General features: G+C 41.7%; 1 protein-coding gene across 6 annotated transcripts in view; it reads left to right on the top strand.

The window, feature by feature from the left end:
• Positions 1–24934, top strand: part of utrn (utrophin) — a 188528-nt gene that overhangs the window by 53138 nt on the left and 110456 nt on the right. For 5 of the 6 annotated variants that reach the window (XM_039782730.1, XM_039782734.1, XM_039782732.1 and 2 more), the window contains 20 exons: positions 2329–2457; positions 3693–3863; positions 4008–4064; positions 4234–4386; positions 5163–5300; positions 5447–5542; positions 5769–5939; positions 6259–6431; positions 8076–8226; positions 9110–9285; positions 9550–9685; positions 10161–10310; positions 10539–10691; positions 10799–10900; positions 11087–11207; positions 11770–11987; positions 12157–12274; positions 12545–12750; positions 13658–13812; positions 13971–14160. In XM_039782730.1, coding sequence (XP_039638664.1) covers positions 2329–2457; positions 3693–3863; positions 4008–4064; positions 4234–4386; positions 5163–5300; positions 5447–5542; positions 5769–5939; positions 6259–6431; positions 8076–8226; positions 9110–9285; positions 9550–9685; positions 10161–10310; positions 10539–10691; positions 10799–10900; positions 11087–11207; positions 11770–11987; positions 12157–12274; positions 12545–12750; positions 13658–13812; positions 13971–14160 — 2964 coding nt within the window. Of the gene's footprint in view, positions 1–2328; positions 2458–3692; positions 3864–4007; positions 4065–4233; positions 4387–5162; positions 5301–5446; positions 5543–5768; positions 5940–6258; positions 6432–8075; positions 8227–9109; positions 9286–9549; positions 9686–10160; positions 10311–10538; positions 10692–10798; positions 10901–11086; positions 11208–11769; positions 11988–12156; positions 12275–12544; positions 12751–13657; positions 13813–13970; positions 14161–18417; positions 18801–24934 lie in introns of those variants that run through there. The other variant, XM_039782735.1, reaches the window with a different exon arrangement.

Here is a 24934-nt window from a genome sequence, read left to right as displayed (position 1 = left end):
ATATATAATATACAGCGTATATATAAGTGTGTATATATATGTATGTTGTGTGTATATATTTATATATGTGTTTTTTGTGTGTATATGTGTATATATATATATATATATATATATATATATATATATATATATATATATATATATATATATATATATATATATATATATATATACAGTGCCTTGCGAAAGTATTCGGCCCCCTTGAACGTTTCGACCTTTTGCCACATTTCAGACCTCAAACATAAAGATATAAAACTGTAATTTTTTGTGAAGAATCAACAACAAGTGGGTCCCAATTATGAAGTGGAACGAAATTCATTGGCTATTTCAAACTTTTTTAACAAATAAAAAACTGAAAAAGTGGGCTTGCAAAATTATTCAGCCCCTTTACTTTCAGTGCAGCAAACTCTCTCCAGAAGTTCAGTGAGGATCTCTGAATGATCCAATGTTGACCTAAATGACTAATGATGATAAATAGAATCCAGCTGTGTGTAATCAAGTCTCCGTATAAATGCACCTGCTCTGTGATAGTCTCAGAGGTCCGTGTAAAGCGCAGAGAGCATCATGAAGAACAAGGAACACACCAGGCAGGTCCGAGATACTGTTGTGGAGAAGTTTAAAGCTGGATTTGGATACAAAAATATTTCCCAAGCTTTAAACATCCCAAGGAGCACTGTGCAAGCGATAATATTGAAATGGAAGGAGTATCAGACCACTACAAATCTACGAAGACCCGGCCATCCCTCTAAACTTTCAGCTCATACAATGAGAAGACTGATCAGAGATGCAGCCAAGAGGCCCATGATCACTCTGGATGAACTGCAGAGATCTACAGCTGAGGTGGGAGACTCTGTCCATAGGACAACAATCAGTCGTATACTGCACAAATCTGGCCTTTATGGAAGAGTGGCAAGAAGAAAGCCATTTCTTAAAGATATCCATAAAAAGTGTCGTTTAAAGTTTGCCAAAAGCCACCTGGGAGACACACCAAACATGTGGAAGAAGGTGCTGTGGTCAGATGAAACCAAAATCGAACTTTTTGGCAACAATGCAAAACGTTATGTTTGGCATAAAAGCAACACAGCTCATCACCCTGAACACACCATCCCCACTGTCAAACATGGTGGTGGCAGCATCACGGTTTGGGCCTGCTTTTCTTCAGCAGGGACAGGGAAGATGGTTAAAATTGATGGGAAGATGGATGGAGCCAAATACAGGACCATTCTGGAAGAAAACCTGATGGAGTCTGCAAAAGACCTGAGACTGGGACGGAGATTTGTCTTCCAACAAGACAATGATCCAAAACATAAAGCAAAATCTACAATGGAATGGTTCACAAATAAACATATCCAGGTGTTAGAATGGCCAAGTCAAAGTCCAGACCTAAATCCAATCGAGAATCTGTGGAAAGAACTGAAAACTGCTGTTCACAAACGCTCTCCATCCAACCTCACTGAGCTCGAGCTGTTTTGCAAGGAGGAATGGGCAAAAATGTCAGTCTCTCGATGTGCAAAACTGATAGAGACATACCCCAAGCGACTTACAGCTGTAATCGCAGCAAAAGGTGGCGCTACAAAGTATTAACTTAAGGGGGCTGAATAATTTTGCACGCCCAATATTTCAGTTTTTTATTTGTTTAAAAGGTTTGAAATATCCAATAAATTTCGTTCCACTTCATGATTGTGTCCCACTTGTTGTTGATTCTTCACAAAAAATTACAGTTTTATATCTTTATGTTTGAGGCCTGAAATGTGGCAAAAGGTCGAAAAGTTCAAGGGGGCCGAATACTTTTGCAAGGCACTGTGTATATATATATATATATATATATATATATATATTCTTTTTTTTTTTCTGGGAAATACATATCCAATGTGCTGAAATAGTTAAAGTTTTAGTTTTGAAATTCAAAAAAGTTCATTGGCTTTTGAAGTATTTTTCCCAACTGTGGAAAGATAAAAAAAAAATTCATTACAAGGTTATTTCTTTACTACCCAAGTAAAATAATTCCTCATTATGTTGTGTCAAGGGATTGCAGTAGCTAGACAAAAAAATGAACTTAAATATCCAGAACAAAACAAGGACATGAATAGCACCTCTTCAATAAAAATATATTTACCCTTTGAAGAGACTAAGAAGTGTTTCTTCTTGTAATTGTGCACTGCAGCAAGTCATATAAAGGTAATGGAACACCCAGAGATCATAAAAATGCCTTTGTTTTAGATCAAGCAGTAAATGGGGAAAACACAGGAGGACCTTTAACAGTAATGAATGTTTTTTTATTTTCCTAATGGAAACACTGAGCCCTTGTTTTTTGTTGTATGAGTGCAGAGTCACCAGAATGAAGTGGAAATTTTTGATGAGAACTTGGCTCACATCAGCACCTGGCTCTACCAGACCCAGATCCACCTGGACGAGGCTGAGCGGCTCGCCCCGTCAGAGAGGCGGAAGGTGGTAAAGGTAAGACAGAGGGAGTCATTACATTGTGAGAGAAAAAGCATCATTATGAATAACTGGAGAATGGCCCCAAAGTATGGATACAGTACACCCGGTACATAAAGGATAGTTAAAACTTGTGAGGTTACCAGTCTGTCTTTTTCCATATTATTATTACAAAGCTATTAGTTTATGGCAAAGAAATGTGTTTGGCTACCTTCTGGTATACAGAGGGATTTATCAAGCCGTTTGCGCCTGTTTCCAGACGCTAATTGGTCGCAAAGACGGACGTAACCGATGCGGGCTATTTACAAACAGGGCGCACTTAGGTAAAATCGCAGATTGTCTGCCACATGAGCGAGAAGAGAGAAGTTGCGCTTTCAATATGCGTTCGTGGGAGGGTCGTGGGGAAAGTGGGAGTTCCACCCAAAAAGGTGGGAGGATAAGCGCAAAGTGCGCCTAATTAAATATTCCGTGGTATTTACAAAGACTGTCAGTAAGAGCGCGCCTCTATTCTGCGGGGGAAATTCTCCGCCTCTTAAAAGCAGGTCTAAACCAGCCGCAAACGACTTTCCTCGTATACCTTTATGCCGCTGGTGAAATGGCAACAGTAATTTGAGCAAGACGAAGACATAGGCGAGACTGAAAATATTTTTAACACAAAAATCACACTTTGTCAGTGGTTAGTAAATTAGGCCCAGAATGTTTAATTGAATCTACATGAAAGGAATAGCAAGGTAAGGATCAATCATTTCTAAATGTTCCATTTTATATTGCCCACTGATGCAGCAGACATGTTTTATGCTTGGTTAAGATATGAATTTTCAAGAAGCACATATATTTGAACAATATTTTGGAATTTTTTTCTTTTGTGTAGTTCTTAATAATAATTGCCCAACTTGGAAAAAGAGAGAGTGTGAGCTAGTCGGGCAACAGAGAGGTTTGTTGATGTATGGGAAAGAACATGGCTCAGTGAGAAAATAAGGTAAAAGGGAGAAGCAGAGCCTTTTTATGGTAGTTTTAAATAATTTATCTTACAGTTATATTAAATTCGTAACCCTTTCCTTCCTCTGGCCATGACAACTGAAGGTCTCCATTAAATATTGACTGGTGCCTGGCCCCGTTAACCTTGATCATCACATGCTGTGCTAAGCTCTTTGGTCTGAACCAAGGCTACACTGCCATCCAGTCTGAGAGAGAATGACTGATAGCAGAACTGATTTAAATAGATGACAAGCTACTCTGTGGTCTGTCCTCAGCGCATGCTAGAGGAGCTGGAGGACATCAGTCTGCGTGTGGACAACGTGAGGGATCAGGCCATCATCCTGATGACCAGCAGGGGGCCCGCCTGCCGAGATGTGGTGGAGCCCAAACTGGCTGAGCTCAACTGCAACTTCGATAAAGTCTCCCAACACATCAAAACTGCCAAGGTACAAAAGCATAGACTGTATTTGCTCCTAAAATCAATGTATGCACAATACAGTGTGGAATTTAATCCTGCTATATGCAAAAAAAAGGGTCAAACAGAAAGCATGTGGTATAGTCTGTATTCGTCTGTTCCTTTTTACATTCAGATGATGATGAGTCTGGAGTCAGGTGGTGTTGAGTTGAACCAGCAGATACCTCAGCAGGTACAGCAATTTCATCCAAACTACACAACTTTTTAAGAGCTCTATTTGGAGTCAGTGACTTATCACCACATTATGCCACCGCTGAACACTCTCTTTGAGCATGCAGTCAGATAATTAAATACATATGACTTGTTTTGACATGAGGTGTGTTTCTGCTCTTTCTCATCAGGTCATTTTCAGCCAGGAGATCGGAGCAGAGAGTCTGAGTCAGACTGACGCTCTAGACTCCAGTGAGATGAGGGGCCTACAGGCAGAGCTCCAGGACACGCTGAGGGCTCTGCAGCAGCAGCAGGACCCAACAAACATCCTGGATGATGACAAGGTAAACAAGGTCACCTTTCAATTTCGTCCTTTTTGTGGCTTTTTCATTTTGTTTTTAAAAATCTCAAAGAAAAAGTACTTGATTACAATAATGATGATTGATAATTATGGTAATGAGATATGTGTATGAGAATGAGATACGTAGACATAGACAAGACATCAGCCGCAAAGTAGTAATTGCTTCGCCAAATAGAGCTCTAAATGTTGTAGTATTGTGCATAGGGAAATAGGCACTATGTCTATTGTCTGGCCAGAGTTTTCCATTAAGGTTTGCCAGCTCGAGCAATTTTCCACAGAAATTTGAAAACATGCACTGAAAATGGCCCCAGGTTTCCTATTATTCTCTTTCTGAAGTTTTATGAGATAAAGCTGCCCTGTGATAATAGCTTTGATTGGGCATTTCAAGGCCTAACAAGTCTGGAATTCAATCTGTTATCAATGTTTATGACGGTAAACACACTGCCTGAACAGACCTGACCAGTCCAAAGCAAGGTCAGTTTGCCAGTCAGGAAGCTCTTAGTGTGTTTTAACAGTATTTTCCCGAGAAGCGTCCACATCGTCTCCACTCTGAACAACGTGTTGCTTGTTTAGTGAAAGAGCAACTTACAGCTAATGTCAGGTTTTGGTGTGTAAGTTATTTCCTATGCTAACGGAATTGATAGATTTAAAGATGTATTCAAGACCGCTGTTAAAAAAACAAAACAATCTCCAAATAAGTTGGATCTGAATAGCAGCCTCCTGAACTCTTCATTTGACGTGTCTGTCTCTCTGCACCAGATGGACGAGGAGAAAGCCAGTGTGGAAGACTTGCTGAGAAGAGGAGAAGAACTGCTGCAGCAAACTTCAGACGACGGCCAGAGGGAGGAGTTAAGACTTCTACTGCTCCGCCTGCAGAGCCAATATTCTGCTCACAGGGTGAGATGCATTAAAAATACGTAGTCTTCCTTAAGCTGGGCTTATATTGTATGGGAATCTTATTTTAATCTAAGAAACGCAGCTCTCTGTCGTATTGTGTTTGCCCGTTTAGTCAATGTGTGTGTGTGTGTGGTTGCCTGCTTTAGGAGTTAAGGGTGCTACGAATCAGGCAGGCCGAAGTCTCTGTGGAGTCGTCGTCTACTCACAGCTTTACAGAACAGATAAGAGAGTTCTCATCCGAGGTGAGGGATTCACACATGCTTAAGCACATGGTCACTAACTAAGATGTTACTTTAATCACTGAGTTGTCTTTAACCGTAAGTGCTTGATTGGATTGACTGTAGTGTAGTTTTAGCATCATGTGACATGCTGTATTATGATGTGGCACAATAGGTTTTAATACAGTTTGTCTCTCTCTCTCTCTTTTCCTTCTGCCCTGTGTTTTTCTCCACCTCATCTGTGGTGTAGGAGATGTCCTCAGTGGAGCGTAGGGGCGCTCCCTCACTGAGTCCCTCCGACTACCTGTTGGGCATCAACAAAGTGCTCCTCGCCATGGCCGACAACGAGTTGCTTCTGAACTCCTCTGAGCTCAGCGGGGGGCTCTACGAAGACTTTTCTAGCCAGGAGGACACACTGAGGGTGGGTCGTCAAAAATCTTCATTGTAAACGTCACAGTAATGATCTGTGATATTGTACTGTATTAGCTTTTGTAGCAGTTTTCACAAAGTTAAACAAAAAAAAGCAGAAAAGGGAAAGTAAATGAAGATGTATTTGTAGTAGAAATAGAAACAAAATATTTACCGGTAGTAGAAAACACTAGTTCTACTCCTTGGGGAGAGCTTTCCAAGTAAACATAGTGTTCTGGTATCAATCATTCTGACATGTGTGAACTTTTCTCCCCCTTCTCTCTCTCACCGTGCTGTCAATTTTCCTTCATCTTGCATTTATCTTTTTATAGAATATTAAAGAGAATCTGGAGTGTGTTGGTGAGCAGGTCACAGGGATCCACGAGAGGCAGCCAGATGCCATTGGAGATGCTTCGTCTGCTGAGGTTGCCCTGATCGGAGACGCCCTCACACAGCTCAACGGCCAGTGGGACCGCCTCAACCGCATGTACAACCACCGCAAAGGGTGCGTGCACCAACTTCACACATAGCCAGTACAACTGATCACACCGTACACACACTAATCGACCAAAAGTGACGTGTAGAATCAAACTTGAATAAGTCTTCCACAGAAAATGTTCCAGCAGGGGAAAGAAGCGAAGAAGCTGCTATTTTCAGATGTGAATGTGTGTGAATCTGTGTGTCAGGAATTGTGGTCTAAGCTGCAGGGACTAAATGCCAGCTGTCCGCTAGTCAAGAGACCGCAGGAACAGATAGAGAGATGGACCATGGCACACAATCAAGCTCCTGAGAGACACACACACACACACACACACACACACACAAACATGCTGACCCTGATTATTATCAAAACAATTCCTTGGGCATAAACAATCTCCTGCCGATTCCCATTCTCACTCACACACACACACACACACACACAGACACACACACACACACACACACACAGACTCACACACACACACAAAAACACACACACACACACACACACACACACACACACACACACACACACTGGATGACCTTGACTACCATCAACACAATTCCTTGTGCATAACAGTCTTTATTTGCTGAGTACAGTATGTGCACATGCTAGAATAAACTAGTAAGCTCATTTTATAGTTTGCACACAAATGCTGAAGCTCTCCGTCTGTAATCTCAATAACCTCTGGGCATCATTTAAAATCAAAAGAATGGAGTATATTTTGTAAAATTGCTCATCCAAAACTCATTTCCTCACCTTGTCTCTCTCATCAGATTAGTTGGGCTCCAAGCGGTGCTGTAATAGGAAATAGCCCTCATGCAGACCATCAATGAGATAAATATCTGTTTTTATATCTATATATATATATATATATATATATATATATATATATATATATAATATATATATATTAGGCATTTTGTGTAATCAGCCTCTCTGTCTATGCTAATTTATTCAATAGCATCTCTGTGAACATTCATGTGTCGCCAGGGCTTCCTGATTGTTATGACATTTCTGTTGTTTAATAGAGGTCACATGTGCCATTTTTTTCTAATCCTAAACCGTGGTATTACCCAGTGGGTAAACTCGATTGTAGACCAGAATTCATTAATCTCTCCTTCTGTTCTATATTAAGCCCACTCGTACCTAAACAAGAGCGAAGAAGTAAAGAAAGTATTTGTAATTGGTCATTAAGGAGCAATCAAAGCCAGAATCCACTGTCATCATTAAATCGAGAACTCAGAACTAACTGAGCTTTAATTTAAAAATAAATAAACAAAAGATTATGCTGGGTAATTGCCATTAGTATTTGTTTTACTTTATGAGGGAAATTGATCTTCACTTGAAATGAACTCCCACAGTGTGGAGCTTTCCATTTGTGTGTTTGATGTTTAGTCAGACAAAAGAAACACATCTACCAATGTTTGCTATATGTTTAGCTTTTATTTGTTTCGATTTTACTTAAGCATATTGAATGTTTTGAATTGTCAGATTTCCTGTTACATATTTCCATTAAAGATACATGCAACAGGTGAAGTTGAAAAAAATGTTCCACTGTTAGTCCTTCCACTTTTTCAAGTTCACCTTACAAACATTCTTTACAATTTTGGATGTAAATGATCAATTATCATGAAGAAAGTGTGTGTTTTTTTTGTTCTGCTGCAGGAGTTTTGACCGCGCTGTAGAGGAGTGGAGGCAGTTCCACTGTGACATGAATGACCTCAACCAGTGGCTGACTGATACAGAGACACTGCTGTCAGAGAGCGTTGGCCCTGATGGGCAGCTGGACCTGAACTCTGCACGACAACACCAAGAGGTCAGTTGAGTGTGATGGACCACGTGGAGGTCTGAATATTTGTTTTGTGTAAGTGCGTGTGACTGCCTGAATTTACATATTTTAATGACATTATAGAAAACTTTCACGGCATTCCACCTTTGTTATTGTAAACCCTAATTAGTCAAATGTAGACTCGCAAAAACCCATATGCTTACAAACTCAAAGCAAGATTAAAACCTTCCCATGGTGCAGTAGTAATATGTTTGAAACATTAGCAGCTAGGTGGTTGGAAATGTTATACCAGAGATAATTGCATTTTGTTCCCGAAGGGGGCAAATGGGTGCTATACTGTACCTGATAAACAAACACACCGCACATCTAACTATTTGTTATGCAGAGTGAGAAATGGAGAGAACTGAACTGAAAAGTAAGATGAGAAAGAGCCTTTTATTTAGCTTTGTTTGATTTCTAAAGCGCTAATTTCATTTCCAAGGGGAATAAGATTCTGCATTAGCGCCATTAACACCTTTTAATAGTGTGATTTGCAAGGCTCTAGCTACACTCTATCTGTCTAGCTCTTTTACATATTTTCACAGTCGCTGAGATTGATACGAGGGATCAAGTGGATAGGAATTGAGAGATCAATTAGCTGACTAACCCTTTAGCGGACTTCACAATCCCTCACCCTGCTTTACGGGTCTGTCTTGGCAAGTTAAATCTCTCTTGGTGGAAGTAGAGACTTGGCAGCTTAAAATGTGATGTGTCACAAATTATGCCTCTGTGTCAATCAAGAGATTTGCTTGGAGAGATGGAGTTGAGCAGGGGATTTGGCCCTGAGTAAATCGGCTTATGCTGTTTGATCGATCCCCGATTCCACCTTTTTTGTGCTGCTGCTCTCTTTCAATCCTTTGTACGTGTTTAGGAGCTGGAGGAAGGTCTTGTCAGCCACCAGCCCGTTCTGGCTGAACTGACCCGCACTGGGGAGCAGATAATTGGGCAGCTGTCATCCCCTGATGGATCTCTGCTTGAAGAGAAGCTAGACACTCTCGGTCAGCGCTGGAGAGCCGTCAACCGCCAAGTCCTTGAGAGACAGCGCAGGTAATATAACGAACAGGATGTTACGTCACCTATATACTGTATACTGTATAACATTTGGTTTACAGTATAACGTAGCACAGAGGTTAGTGCTTCCTCTCCATCCCTGACGGTCTTTGTTTCTTTATCAGTGTTTGGCAGGTTAACATTATCAGTGTGGTCAATCAGTCTATAACAGTAATTTAAATGTAAATTTTAGGATTAAGCCTGCAACCTGTGGGAAATGGAGATCCTAATCTGAGTACAATGGTGTGCGTGTGTGTGTAGGCTGGCTGGAGGAGACCCGGCCCTGTCAGACCTGGTGAGGAGACGCGAGGAGCTGGCTGTATGGTTGGAGCAGGCAGAAAAAGCTGTCAGCTCCTTACCCGTCACTGCCACTGACAACAACCTCAAAGAACTCAAGGTACGGCAAGGCCCAAAACATGCTCATGTTAGTGTGATTCATGGAAGCGTAGAGATTTCTATTTCTGCTCCAGAGCTGGAAGATTCAGTTATTTTTATGGTCAGCTCTGACTATATTTTTCTATGTTCTTTTTCCCTGTTTGCTTCCCTGTATCCACAAGTTGCTCTCTGTATCTCAATCACAAGCAACACCTTTCAAACTCAGTAAACATACACAAAGAGGACCTTACTCTCACACGTCAGTTTTGTTGAAGGGAATACAGGCAATGTTTTCTGTCTTGATTCCTTACTGACAACAACCTCAGCCAAACTTTTGCTCTGTGGAGACACATTGGGAAAAGTTATGTGGCTATATGCAACAACTGTTCTACTGTGTTACTTCTTGATTTACCTTTACTTATTTTACTCTCGTTTGTTAATACATTAACAAATCAACCCATCTTTGTGAATCAATTAAAGTGCTTTTTCCCTTGCAGGCCCTTGCCAAGGAAATAGATGCACAGAATGAACGTCTTGGATGGGTTAACAAGCATGCACCACAGATTCTGGCCAGTCCAAGTGTGAGCCATCAGAGCAGAGATCAGCATGTTGGCAAACTGAGAGCCATCAATCTCAACTGGAGCAAGGTGCAAACTTTTCTTAGTTTATTATTCTGCCAAGTTTTTTGTCTTGGGTAAAAGGTGAAAGGTTTATACTGTAGACATCGTAATACTGTAATATTTGCCACGTTTTACAACACTGTGACAGCCACAACACGTCCTGTCCTCCCTTTTTCTCTTCATTTGCTTTTTGACTTCTCTGCTGTCTATCTTCCTTCTTTCACAAATGTTTGTACTCCCCCCTTTTCTCTGCAGGTGACCCATGAGTTGTTGGACAGAGTGGGTGAGGTGGAGACAAACCTGCAAAGCCACGCCCAGTTCCAGGACAGGATGAACAGACTCACTGACTGGGTTGTCGTCACACACCAGACAATCATGACCAGAGGCCTGAGCCCTGGCCAAGCACAGGTAGCGTCTGACTACATCACAGGAATCAACACATCTAACCTCACTTAAAAAACATTTTCATCACAGACATAAATGTTGTACCTAAAATGAGTTCTTACCTGTTGTAGGCTCTGGAGGCCTCCATGAAGGACAGGAAGAAGGACCTGGAGGACCTATTGGCTCATTCTATAGAGCTACAGAGACGACAGCAGCTGTTGCCTCAGGAAAAGGTCTCAGTTTTTATAGCAATATGATTTGATAAAGACTAATTGTAACATATAATTTATACAATATTGCTTGTTAAATCAACACACGTTTAATTGGCTCTTATTAAAAGCTGGATACACTCTGTTTCCTGTTCCTGATATTTTGTCATTAATTATACGTTCCTATTATCTATGTGTTTGTGCGTATAGAGTAAGGTAGAGCAGCTGGCAGGTGATTGGAAAGCTCTGGACGGTCGACTGAGGGAATCTCTCCAGCCACCCATCTCTCCATGGACACAGCACCAACATGTTGTCCAGCACCAGCAGCTTGGTAAAAACATCTAGGAATGCACTTCAAGTTCAAGTTCAAAGTTTTATTCATAGTAGTCATATGCACATATCTCATTGTGATTTTTCTCATTTCTGTATCCCTAGCTCTACTTTTATAATACATCAATGGTATAGTGATGAAAAAGATTCACCACAGTCCCAATGATGTATTAAGCCTTTAATGAGACAGAGAAAATGAGATATTGGATCATTAACAGGAGACGACAAACATATAAACATGCACTTGTATTAGAGGTAATAAGTACTCAAGGGGCAGATTTGAGATTCCTTTTTTTGCTTGGCTTAATCTTGTGCATGGAAATGCATGATGAAATAACAAATAACAGGTGAGCAACAAAGTCCTGCTAAACACTAAAACAAGCCCTGATGCCTCTTTCGTCATGATTTAGTGGGGATGCCACCATCCCCTGAGTGCTGTTTGACAGCACCAGCTCTCTCGCTCTAACATCGTTAATGTTCATTGCATCATTTCCCCTTAAAGAAGCTCTATATGTCAACATTACTTGCCTTTAGTTCCCTGCCTTTTTTCGCCCCTGCTCCAGTGTCTGCGGTCCCCTCAGCTGTGCAGATGGCCAGCCTGGTGAGCGAGGACCCCCACCACCAAACCCCGCACACACCGGACACTGTGGCGCCCACCGACCTCAACGAAACAGCCACCGAACTGGCAGACTGGCTTCTCCTCATTACACAGATGCTAAAGTCTAATATTGTCACTGTGGGCGACACGGAGGAGATCAGGACCACTATGGGACGTCTTCAGGTGAGAAATGGGGAGCAGAGAGGACAGAAGGAGAAAAGATGTGGATAAGTTTGTGTGATGTGACATTTTTTGATGGAATAGAATGTTTTTTTGGTGTCAAATTTAAATGCCAAATGCTATACACTTTGTCTGACAGTGCCTGTGTGTTTTTGTGCCTCGTCCTTGGCAGGTGACGAAAAGTGACCTGGAACAGCGTCACCCCCAGCTAGAAGATATTTTCACCCTGGCACAGAACATCAAAAACAAGACCTCAAATCTGGATGTTCGCACATCCATTACTGAGAAACGTATGTAAAAAGCAGGATGACCGCACTAGAAAGCTACTGAACAGTTTGAAAAAAGAAAAGAAAAAAACATTAGCTGCTCTAACAGAAACATTTTATTTCTTCTCAGGATTTTTGAAAATGTGCAGCTTGTTTTTTATTTATAATTGGTTTGGTTTTATCTAACATAATTTACATTTGTGCTCTTTACCTATCAATGTCTTGTTTTGAAGGCACCGCCATTACTCTGTGTTTGTATCCTCCTGCTGAATATGCATCTGTCTCTGTCACAAGTGGAGAAGGTACGCAGCCAGTGGGACAGCACTCAGCATGGAGTCGAGGCACGGCTCCAGCAGCTGGACAACATGATTGGCCACAGCAACCAGTGGGAGGAGCAGAGGAAGGAGGTGAACGCTTTTATCGGGCACAAGGAAGGACGTTTCCACAACCTTCTTCAGCAGCCCAGCGATCCCCTGACTAAACAGCTTGCTGACAACAAGGTTAGGGAAAAGTTTCACTGCTAGACTTCTCTCCATGTCCTGTAGGTGTCTTAATGCCTGTCCTTCCTCTGGTCATGTATTGTGATTCTGTATCCTTGTCATTACAGTAGACTAGAAATAAACTCGAGGCAATTTGTCTGCTCACTATCCTAATTGAGAGAAAAATCTTAGACTTAACCAAACTTTACTTCGAGGTCATTTTGTACAGCCTTATAAGTCTGTGCAAAGTGGGAATGAATAAATCACCTCTCTGCAGTATCCCTTTAAACCCTAATAACATCCGTACACCCACATCATCCATCATTTTAATTTGAGATGATTACTTGTCTGAGAGTTTCTAGAAACAAATTCTAATGTGTGTCCGACGCATTCCAGTAACCAAACACTAGAGGGCATCTGAGTTTAACAGAACCCAGCAGGTTAGACACACAGCTATCTGTTCCTGGTTTGTGTGGTCTTGTAACGATGAGTAATTGTCCATTTAAAATAGTGAAGTGTACCTTTTGTTAAAGAAATAGATGCCTGGGGGTCATATATGGATGAATTATTTGCTAATGCTAAATTTAAAATAATAATATGGCCTCATGAATAATAGTTGGGTGTTATATAACCTGCTTGATTAAGTAGAGGTTAAAATAACAATGTCAGATTGCTGAGCAGTAGAATAACACATTTGTTTTGTGTTTTAGGTGCCTGAAGTTTAATTTAATAACGTTTAGAGAAAAGGTCATGAATATTCTTGCATAGCAATATGTCTAATGAAAGCTGATACCAAGCCACAACAATATATAGAAAACTGTGCATGCTAATTTATAATATTAAAAATGTTGTGCCAACAGGGCCCTTCACAGTGACACATTTTCAGTGTTCTGATGATACTAATGCTACCGTGTCGATTGTTTTATAGGCGTTCCTCGAAGACCTGGGCCGAGGCCAAGCTACAGTTGTGGCCTTCAACGAACTGTCCAATCATCTTTTGCGCGAGTATTCTACTGACGACACCAGGAGGATCAAAGAGGTCACAGATAAGCACAATGCTGCTTGGAACAGCATCAATAATAGGTGCGCACAAACTCGCCTGTTTACCTCTACATACAGTTTGATTGTGTCACATGAGGGGCTGATATTGCTGCCAATATTTAATCATGTAGTAACTGCAGTTGTACTCAAGTCTTTTACATGTATAGTCATATATTTGAATCATCGTTATTGATTGGCAGGGCGAGTGACCGCCACGCCCACCTGGACAGTGAACTGAAGGGCCTGCAGATGTCTCTCAGGGAGCTGGAGTCCTTCCTCAAATGGCTCCAGGAGGCAGAGACTACAGTCAACGTTCTGGCCGACGCCTCCCAGAGGGAAGACCTGTCGCAGGACTCCGCCCATGTGAAGGAGCTGAGGCGACAACTGGAGGTAGGGCTGTAATCAGATAGAGAAACTGTGTGTGTGTGTGTGTGTGTGTGTGTGTGTGTGTGTGTGTGTGTGTGTGTGTGTGTGTGTGTGTGTGTGTGTGTGTGTGTGTGTGTGTGTGTGTGTGTGTGTGTGTGTGTGTGTGTGTGTGTGTGGCAGGTGCTAGCCTATTATCTCAGTGTCATCCTTCATCAATGCACCCTTCACCAAAAGGACTGAGGTAGGGGTGTGTGTAGGTGCATCAACGTGTAAGCGGCTGGTTTAAGGTGTGTGAATGAGAGGGCATACAGAGGGCGTGTGAGTGCTTGTATGCATTGAGTGCGGCTCATTGATCCTCTTGTCCTATGCTTAGGAATTCTGTGTGTGTGTGTGTGTGTGTACGTTTGTGTGTGCTTGTACTTCCTTGTACTAGCTTGTCATTTACCCTTCGCTCAGGGATCTGTTGACCCACATCATCTTATGCTTTATGTAACGTTTTAATCCCAAAATCGCTTCACCTCTCCCTTTTAACAGATAAAACAGGCACAAATATTCATTCATCATTAATACATCATAGTAGAAGCTGAAAGGTCTTTTTTTTATTTTTTAAATGCTGACCGTGTAAGTCTCCTCCTCATCTCTTGTTGATTGTACAATGAGAGGCTGTCATTTGGACAACCTCCTTTTTTCAGACATTGTCAAAGATTTGGGGTGTGTGTGTGTGTGTGTGTGTGTGTGTGTGTGTGTGTGTGTGTGTGTGTGTGTGTGTGTGTGTGTGTGTGTGTGTGTGTGTGTGTGTGTGTGTGTGTGTGAGCTTCCTGTTGTTCTTCGGATAAATCTCCTTGTCACTGAGAAATTGCTACAATGTTGTACATCTTTCAGAACCGAAAGCTTAAATCCAATAATAACGTTCTTGGTTTCGTTGTCTTGAATGCCACATTGCTACTACTCCCATTTCCAGTGTCCAGTTGTTAAAGCAGGCCAAGGTTATGGAGAAAAATGACAGTGAATCTCTGCATGAATGGCCACAAAGATTTCTGAGGATTCATTAACTTGGTGTGGACGTAAGGCTGAGAGACTTTTGGAGCTCATTGTTGATCCCTGGCTGGATTTGGTCTAATACAGTTCTGATCATTGGATCATTATTATCACGTTCATGTGCCCGTTACAGTGATCTATATTTGTTCTATTGAACATAATCCATAATTTTAAGCCCTTTCAAAATGTATAAAGGGCACATACTGTACAGTATACTATTGAATTTTATTCCTAAAAAGTCAAAGTAATATCAAAGGTCAAGTGTGTGGTAAAAAAAGTTGGATGTCGAGTTGAAATTTTATGTTCGTATCCGTCAAGGGCTGATATCTTAAGAAATATTGGCACATCAACATATCAGAACTTTCTGAGTGGGTCATCGCCCATTGTCTTCATTTTTTCTCTCTCAGTTGGAGTCCAGATTGAAGGATGGCACTCATCGAAAGTGGGATGATAAAACAGCCTTTGAGCCTTAGAGGACGTGTGCTGTCTCCTCAACCCTTTTATTAACTCACAGTGACTGCTCTGCCGCTGTTGAGTGTCGGGTTACTTTAATCACAATTCTTTGGCCACAGGCCACTGTCATTCTCACTGCTGTTTTCATAATAAGCCCATAGTTGGTGAGCGGTTGCGAGCAGTGACAAATACAAATGTGGCGTATTAACTGAAATGACCTGAAAACCGTGGCTGAATGGTTATTGAACAAAACCTAACTGAGACACGTGCTGCAGTTATGACGGACTGGACCACAGGAATCGCCAACTTTTGTTAAAAATAAACTGGTGGTGTCAAATGAATAGATTGACATTTTGGGAAACGTGTTTGTTATTGACTATGGTAGATTGATAAAATCCTTTATTACAGTATATGTTATTTTTATATTGCATTATCTATATATGATTCAATAACAATGTGGTGTAGTTGAGCATATTACGTGTAAAATCCAATCTTGTCATAAAGCAGTTCTGCTCATTAATCAGCAACATTGTCTGCAATGGTCCAATACAACCAGAGACATTAAAGGGATACTTACCTCTGACTAATTTTCTATCATGCACTCCTATTGGCCAAAGATGAGTCTGTAAAGGGAGACTTGAATGCTCTTCTCCGCTCCTGACCGTGTGTGTGTGTGTGTGTGTGTGTGTGTGTGTGTGTGTGTGTGTGTGTGTGTGTGTGTGTGTGTGTGTGTGTGTGTGTGTGTGCGTGTGCGCGCGCCTCTGTGCACCCTAGCAATGTGAGCAGCAGAGATATACATGGCTCCTACGACCTCTTAGTTGAGACCCGGCTCTGTCAGTGCCATTAAGACTGAGCCAACAAAGCACTCAGTCTCCCTTGTAATTCCCTGTGAAGCAGAGTCGATACTCTGTGGAATGACTGGTATGGACGCTGTAGCCAGTTAAACCTTGTCTAAACAGAGTAAGCTCATCATGATCCCCTCTCCTTGTGACTGTGTATGTATATCTGTGCACGAGCCTGTCGGTAAATAATTATTACTCTAAATGGCGTAGGTAAGCTGCGTGTTGGTTTAAAGGATTTTTTGTGTTCATTTTTCCTCCCTGACTCGTGGTCTCCCTTCATTTGTATAAAAAGACAAGGCAGCACGGACCAAGTGCAGTAGTGTTACACTAAAAACACTATTTGTGTACGTGTGTCAGTTTGTGCTTATCTTAAATGCATGAGTCATAGTTATGGGGAGCCGTCGGTGTGAAGCGTGCTGCTGTTGGGCAATTTAGAGATTTTCATCTACACTTAAAATAGATGCCCCTTGCCTTGGTTGGGAGAAATATATGTTTTTTTTTTCAGCAGCACTTTAAATAAAAGTCAAGATAAAGAGTCAACATGATTAGGTTTAAAATACCAAATGTGTGTGACACTGTGTGGTCAGTGGCTCTGCAGGAGCTGAGCGGCTGTTTTATGATTATTTCGGCTGATTATGCACCTATCTCTGCTATATCTATATCTTTTTTTCTCTTTTCATCTCTCTCCTCTCTTGTCCTCCTACCTTCTCTCCTCCTGCTCTACTTTGTTCCCACTATTCCTTTTTGTCATCTTTTATCTGCAGTTTTCCATTAAGTCCTCCCTCTTTTCTTCTCAGTTAATCTTTTGAAAGCTGCATTTGGACCACACAAACACAACAGATTAACACATGTGCTATCCCTCTTTTCCACACATAGACACAGTCAGAAATGTAAGCTCTGTGATTGGATGTTTCCAAAATGCTCCTTGTTAACTTGTCTGTGTACGTGTTTAAGTACACAGGCTTGTAGTTTTGACTTTTATCAAAGAGACAGATTTTTTTCTAATACAGTTACTCAGCTTTTGTCCTCATGATTCAACCAGGAGAGTTTCATGTCCATCCAAGCCGTGGAAGTGCTCCAACTGTCCGTCACCAACATTGCCAAGGCAGAAAATGAATTCTTCCAGGAAGCCTGGAAGGTTGAAATAACCCCTCCCTCTTTGCAACTATATGTGTGTGCGTCTCATTTGTGCACTTGTGCATTTGAGTTCTCGCTCCCCTCTCTCTCTGTTTCTCTCGCTCTCTTTTGCTTTCTCTCTTTTGCTTTCTCTCTTTGTCTGTCTCGCTCATTGATCTGTTGGTAGTCTTGCGTAATGTCATTCTACTTTCACGTCAGAGGCTGTTGGTCGTCCCTTACACCGCTGCTTTTGATCCTGCTCTCTCCGTCTTTTCTTCTCTGCTCTCTCTCTCTCTCTCTCTCTCTCTCTTTCTGTAGTCCAAAAGGATTACTATCTCCCTCTCTTTCTCTTACTCATTCCCTCTCTGTCTCTCTTTGGATCAGTGGCAGTAAAAAGTGAACCGCTTACGATCAGCTATTCTTCTCGTCCAGTGCAACTCGTGCCTTCCTTTCTCCTTTCCTTGCTGCTTGCCGGCACTTTCTACTCTATTCTCCCTGTTGATTTTTTTTCTTCTTTTTCTTCTTCTTTATTTCCTTTTCACCCTCCTCTGACTCTGCAGGGTGTCGTCACAAGTGATTTGTTTGATTCTCTTCTGGCTCTGCAGTCGGGGTGCGCGTGTGAATGTCCGCGTGGAGGAGAAAGTGAGTGTCTCGTCCTGTCCGGCTCGCCTGCATCATCGTGTGTGTGTGTGTGTGTGTGTGTGAGACTGTGTGCATGCTGAGATCTGTGTGAGAGTGACTGTTTATAAAGCGAGAGAGAGAGAGAGAGAGAGAGAGAGAGAGAGAGAGAGAGAGAGAGAGAGAGAGAGAGAGAGAGAGAGAGAGATAACTGAGGCTGCACTCACTGTGTAGTGTGTGTGTATATGTGACGAAACATGGGGGCATGCTGAGCTGAGTACGCTTGCGTGCTTGAGTGTGTGTGTGTTTTTTTTTTTCTCTCTCTCTCTCTCTTTGTGTGCATGTGTGTGTGTGTGCGCATCACGTCAGCTTGGCTGGGGTCTGGTCGGCTGGCTAGGGAGAGGGAGAGGGAGAGGGAGAACAATATGAGCGGGGTAGGGCAGTGCTAGCATGCGGACCAGAAGCAGGCTGTTGCAGAGTTGTAGCAGTCTTAAGATGATGGCCATGGTCCGGACCTCCCTCCAGAAAGTGGTGGTCTTCCTACACAGGCTCCAGAGGATGGCCATCTCCTCGCCGCGCTACCAGAAACTCTGCAAGGTACGTGGACTCCAGGAGAGAGCGTGCTGGAGGACTGAGAGTTTCTGTTTTGTTTTTTCTTCTTTTTCTTTCTTTCTTTAAGCTTGTCTGCAAATGATTTTTTTTTTTTTTTTTTTTTACTTGCTCTCTAAACTTTTAAGGCATTTTTGGGAGTCTGCTTGAGGCTTTTGGATTTGTTTTCGATTTTATCAATGTAAAGGCTGTTTGTGTTTCTGTATGCCTATCAGATGGCCACAAAGTTTTTGCTTGGGTATTTTTTTCAATGTAAATGTCACAAATCAGGAGTGCCTCACCAAGCAGTCTGTCTTTGCCTCATTCATTGCTTTATTCTTTATTTTTGGACTGTTTTATTCACAAGTCATTTGGTTGTCAACACATTCTGTTCCAGGAATTTTTGTTATGGGGAGTCTGTCACCTCCGTGATGTTAAGTATGTTGTTTTAAATATACATATATATACCTCACTGACTTTAGGACTTTTGGCACTTTTCTGCATAACAAATAATGACTCCAACTGTGCATCCTGTGTGTCTCTGTGTGTGTGTGTGTGTGTGTGTGTGTGTGTGTGTGTGTGTGTGTGTGTGTGTGTGTGTGTGTGTGTGTGTGTGTGTGTGTGTGTGTGTGTGTGTGTGTGTGTGTGTGTGTGTGAGAGATATTTTTATTGTTAGTATAATGTCAGTTTGAAGTGAGTTTTCACACACTAGTTGTGCAGGCATAAACAAACTAACAAGGCAGAGCAGTGTTGCATTGTCTTTGAGTACATAGTCTGTATTTTTGTGGTTTATGTTTGTAAGAGGCGTCCTGACAGGATATATTGTGTTAGAGAAACTAAAGAGACTTGAGTTTTTCAGTGGTCAGAGGATTGATGAGAGAGTTTACTCTATAATGGCCGTAATGAACAATTAACTCTCCTAATTAAAGTCATTAGCTAACGTTCTTATGGCGAAGTCATTTAAATGCTAAAATCACACACAGCTGAACATTTTTCTGCCACACAAATTCATTTGAAAAGAGTTTTTAATAGACTTGTGTTGATGTTAAATGAAAAATGAAAGTCAGTTGTATCACACTCTGTAACCTATGACAGCCGTTTGTCAGCTCTATTGATTTCACCAGGGAGGAGACCACTACAGCTGTGTGTGGACTTGTTGTCATTTTTGATTGCTGATCTTTGTTGCTGTCTCTCTTGCATTGCACAACATTGACCCGCTCTGTTAAAGGGCAGAGGGGACCGCCAGCTGTTGAGATTTGACTGTGAGAGACTAATGCATCAGACCAGTTTCTGATTACTTGCCTGCTTTAATCATGCCTCACCAGTCACCAAACATGTGGTGGTTTGAATTAATCCATCCTTAATCCATGAATCCATCGCTCTTTAGTGCTCCATCCTTTTTTCTACTGCGTGTGTTTAGTTGTTTGCCAGTCTTTCTTTGTACTTTTGCCAAAGTGTGGTCACAGATAAATTCCGTTTACTGTATTTTACAGGTTTCACTTGCCTCTCTAGTCTTTTCAAATAGGGGAAACGCAGAAAGGAATAAACAGATGGCACAAGGACTAGACTTGTTGAAAAATGGAGAGCATTAGGCATTAATAATTTCCCTGCTCTTTCTCAGTTATTTATTGTGTGGATGCTGTGCTTGCTTTTGCTTGTTAAACCAATTATGGGGGGGAACAAGTAAAATCAGATCAGTCCTGCAGCCCTGCATGTGTACAGTATCTGCTCAGTCAACACTTGCTCTTTCTTCCATTGAAAAACTTTGATTCAACTCAGGAGTTGAATTGCTCATTTGCCACCGTTCAGCATCCTTAGAGGCCAGACCTTCCTGAATTGCGTCTCTACCGGTGGGAGGCATCAGTCATTCCACACTCGATTACCCTCCCCTGGGTTGCATCCGTCATTCCAGCTTCGTTTGGCCTTCCCTTGGGGGAATCAGTAATGCTGGGCTTGTCCTGCCTCCCTAAGGTGAGCTCACTGGCTGCCAGACTGGAACAGTGACTTCTGCATGATGGATTTGCTCGGAGCTCACCCTCTGGGGTCTGGCCATTCTTTCTGCTTCAGGACAGCGCTAGTCCTAAAACAGCCCACCTGGCTGTTGTCTGATTCAGGGTAATAAATACTTAAATAAACTAGTGGCCCTTCTTTAAGCAGATTATAGTGATTAATATATAATGTAAACACTGTAATTATTGTAGGTGAGGAAAATAACTTGAAAGAACTTATGAAAAGCGTCAAATTTTATATTCTTAATTTTCCTGGGGAACATAGTGTATTCATACCATCCTGTAGCTGAAAGAAAATCAGCATATACATAATATTCAGCTGATATGACTGACCAAGTTAACATTTTGTGTTATGCAGACTGTAGTTTACTCAGTTGGCAGTCCAATTAAGCTGCAAAGCTAAGCTTATCTTCTAGAACGTATTGAATCATACCATCATATTGGACCTCACTATGTCTGTACTCTGGCAGGATAGAGCAGGGTGACCGCCGTGCCAGCTCTCCAAGCTATAAATGATGGGAACTTTATAAAGTCTCCTGAGTCATAACCGTCAAGTCGTCTGTTACTGTTAATCGTGCTTGGCTGGTAGCTTTTGGGTGTTTGTGTGCCCCTTTAACAGCACTCATTACGTTGATGTATAATACTGAGCTTAGCAGAAGCCATTTAACTTCAACAGTTTTTAGAATTGCAATCTATTATTTGGTATGTAAATAGTTTTCTTCTCCCACTTTCCCAATTTGAAGCTATAATGTTTAATGAGCTTGTAGGCTATTAGGGATATTTTACATCTATGCAGTGCTCCCTAAGGCTTTGTTTATGTGTATGGTCCTATAGTGTATTTATCCCACACACAGAATCATATTCACTCCCATTGAAGACGCCAGCTAAACACCCTAAATGTAAATGTGACTCATTGTGATGTCCTGATCATTTTTTTTTTCGCCACCTCTTTTAGCTTTACGTCCTTGTTCTCGTTTCTTCTTTGCTTGCATGCTCATGACATGAATAGTTTACAGGTAAAGAGTACTTCTGAGTAGCATGCCTGGTTAGCTTATACTGAGGCATACAAGGCCCCAGCAGCTTATTTCATCTCGCCACTTTTGCTCTGCTCTTTCTTTCTGAGTGTAATCACTAGCTGAGAATTGGCTGAAGGGCCCAGCTCCCTCCTGAGGAGTGTCCTCCTACTCTCATTACTGTGGTATTGGCGCCTTGTGTGTGTGTGTGTGTGTGTGTGTGTGTGTGTGTGTGTGTGTGTGTGTGTGTGTCTTTGTGGTTCTCCAGCCAAAACCTACTTTAGAAACAGCCCTAAAGCATTCACAGTGTGTAGTCATGCCTTCACTTTCCTATTGTTTGTCTGGCAAATACTTTGGCCTTTAGGCTCCACACTCTATCCACCTTTTCTTGTGGCTCACTGCTACCCCAGGACAGGTGACTCAGGCATGGGCATGGAGCCCAGCTGTCTGACCTCCCCGTCCTTCAGCTCCACTGGGGTCCTCTGGGTTATTAGCAAGTGTTAGCATTAGCAGTTAGAGCCTCAGGTGCAGGCAGATAACCCCCCCCACATTTCTCCCTCTGTAACCTGGCTCACACTCAAATCACAGACTTTTTTGTTTCATTCATTCTTAGACACATTTAGCTTATGAACATACATGCCCACAATGCACACACACACACACACGCACGCACGCACACGCGCACACACATTTACTCACTCAACCACAAGTTAACACACTAACTTATTTGCAGCCTGAGTGATGAGTCACAGGTGGGAGAATTATGGGGTAAGTAACAAATTCATTAATGCAGATCATTTAAATTCCTCGAGACGATATTGGGAGAGAGCAGGGACAATAAAAGAAAATGAAGACGGGATTCCGCTCCCAATCAACATTACATGTAAATCACCACAGATGGACCTCCTGTTGGCAGTGGTGGTGATTTGAAATAGCACTTAAATCACTGATACAGCCCAGAGTTAAGCTGCTCTCCTGTGCTCAATTGCTTTTACTGCAGCAAGTGAGCGTTCGATTAGCAGAAGATGAGGAGAAACTTGAAGTGTGACTGACAAGCCATCCTGGTTCTAGATGAAATATGTAATAAACTACATTTGATACTGTATTATTAGATGCAAATATAAATGGAAATAAAGCCCTTCAACCTTTCTGCCTCTCTCTGTCTCTCTGTCTCTCTGTCTCTCTCTTCTCTCTCTTTCTCTCTCTTTCTCTCTCTCTCTCTCTCTCTCTCTACACTTTGTCTCTCTCACATCCAGTAAAACCATTTATCGAGGCAGTATTGCGTGTGCGTTTCTTTTTTTCTTTTTTATTTGTGCACTACAGCAATGGATTTTGTGCACACACTTCCATTAGTGGCTTTCAGGCAGATCCCACCAGCAAGCTTAACCTGCTAATGCATGTGCGGTTTATAGTCAGAAGGACATTATGGTGTTGGAAAGCTCTGTAACCACCAAGCCCCTCAACATGTGATGATCAGAGTAAACAACAGATTGCAGCAACAGACGCTACCTATGGAAAATTATGTTTATTTATATTATGGTTGCATTAGTATTGCTTCACAGTTCTCTGTATTGGTTAGCTATCGTGATTGTAACGTCTACTTTTCAGAGCAGTATTTTTGTACCTTTGGTTTCTTTTCTTTTTTTCATTGGTTAATTATTATTGCCTTGAGTATGATGAATCATTACATTTTAGAATGGGCTAGTGTGTTCAGCCCTTTGGTATGTAGAGCTGGATCTTTACTAGAAATGTTTCAATACTGGTGTCAGTAAGTTACCTGGGTTTAGGGCAACTAGCTTAGCTTAGCATATAGACTGAAAGCAGGGGGAAACAGATAGCTTGGCTTACTGCAAAGAAAAAATTGTATTGTGTTTGTGTAATCCACATACAAAAATGTAAAAACATAAACTTGTGGTTTATTGGGGAGTAGCATGCTGTAACTATTCTGTTGACACAAACAAGCCAAACTCATCACAAACAATTATGCAAGAACTAGAATAGTGTGAAATTGTCAGAGATATGACTTGAATCAGGAAATCTTTGATCAAAGAATATGTAAAAAAGACGAGACAAAGCAATTAATTTACCTTTAAGTACAGTACTTATACTTGATGCTATACACACATTTCAGGTGTGTACTGAAGAAATACCTAGCTGCACTAGAAGCCATGTTTGTTTTCATCAAGCCGACTTGGTCAGAACTCTGATTCCCTTGACATCGTGATCTTTGGCCGGCCCAGACCGCACCGGCTCACACGTGGAGACAGGATGGAGATTACGATGTCCTGCTGGCTCGGTGGACAAAAGGCACATACCACATAGCATTCGACTCCATCTCAAGATTTTTTTTCTCTCCTTCATGTCATGACCATCTCTCCCTTGACTGCAGCATTGCTGTAAAAATGAATGTTAAAAGTACTGAGAAATTTCTAGAGACTAATACAGAAAGAGAGAGATAAGGGGACACATTGACCTCGAGGCGGTGATGTTGCCAGCTTCAAGTCTCTCTGACCTTCCAGCTCCCCGTCACCCTCCCTTCCGTCAGTCACACTGTTTGCCACACCGAGTCATGGGTCAGCTTAAGTGGAGGATATTAAATGAGGCATGCAATCATATAGACTTTGCTACTCTTTCTATTCCTGGTCTGACGATCAATCTACAGGGACAGGGCATGAGCTCTGCACCCTGCTAATATCCCACCCTGCCAATATCTATGGTAAGCACACAAACATAGTGCTGACTCACTGTCCATATTGTTTTTTTCTCTGTGTGTTTGCGAATGCGTCTGTGTACCTCTGTGGTGTTGACAAATATCCCTTTCAGATTGGAGGAGGGATTGTGGTGTGTAATCCTTTCTCTAACACACATAGTGGCCCACTCAATCAGCCTCACACACACAATCGATAGCATTAGGCCAAAAATAATGATCAGAAGAAGATTGACCCAATTATTATTATGCAGATTTGACCTAGAAATCATATGTTTTTCCACCTCCTCTCACTGTTACCTCCTGTTACTTCTTTCCTCTTTTCTCTTTCGTTCATCCTGTCCTTCTATTTAGCCACCTTAACTTTAACACTCATTCTTTCAACTTTGTGTTCTTCTCTTCTTTAAAGGGTAA

Source organism: Perca fluviatilis, chromosome 18 (assembly GCF_010015445.1).
Source record: "Perca fluviatilis chromosome 18, GENO_Pfluv_1.0, whole genome shotgun sequence".
NCBI lineage: Eukaryota > Metazoa > Chordata > Actinopteri > Perciformes > Percidae > Perca > Perca fluviatilis.
This window is presented reverse-complemented; position numbering and strand designations above follow the sequence as displayed.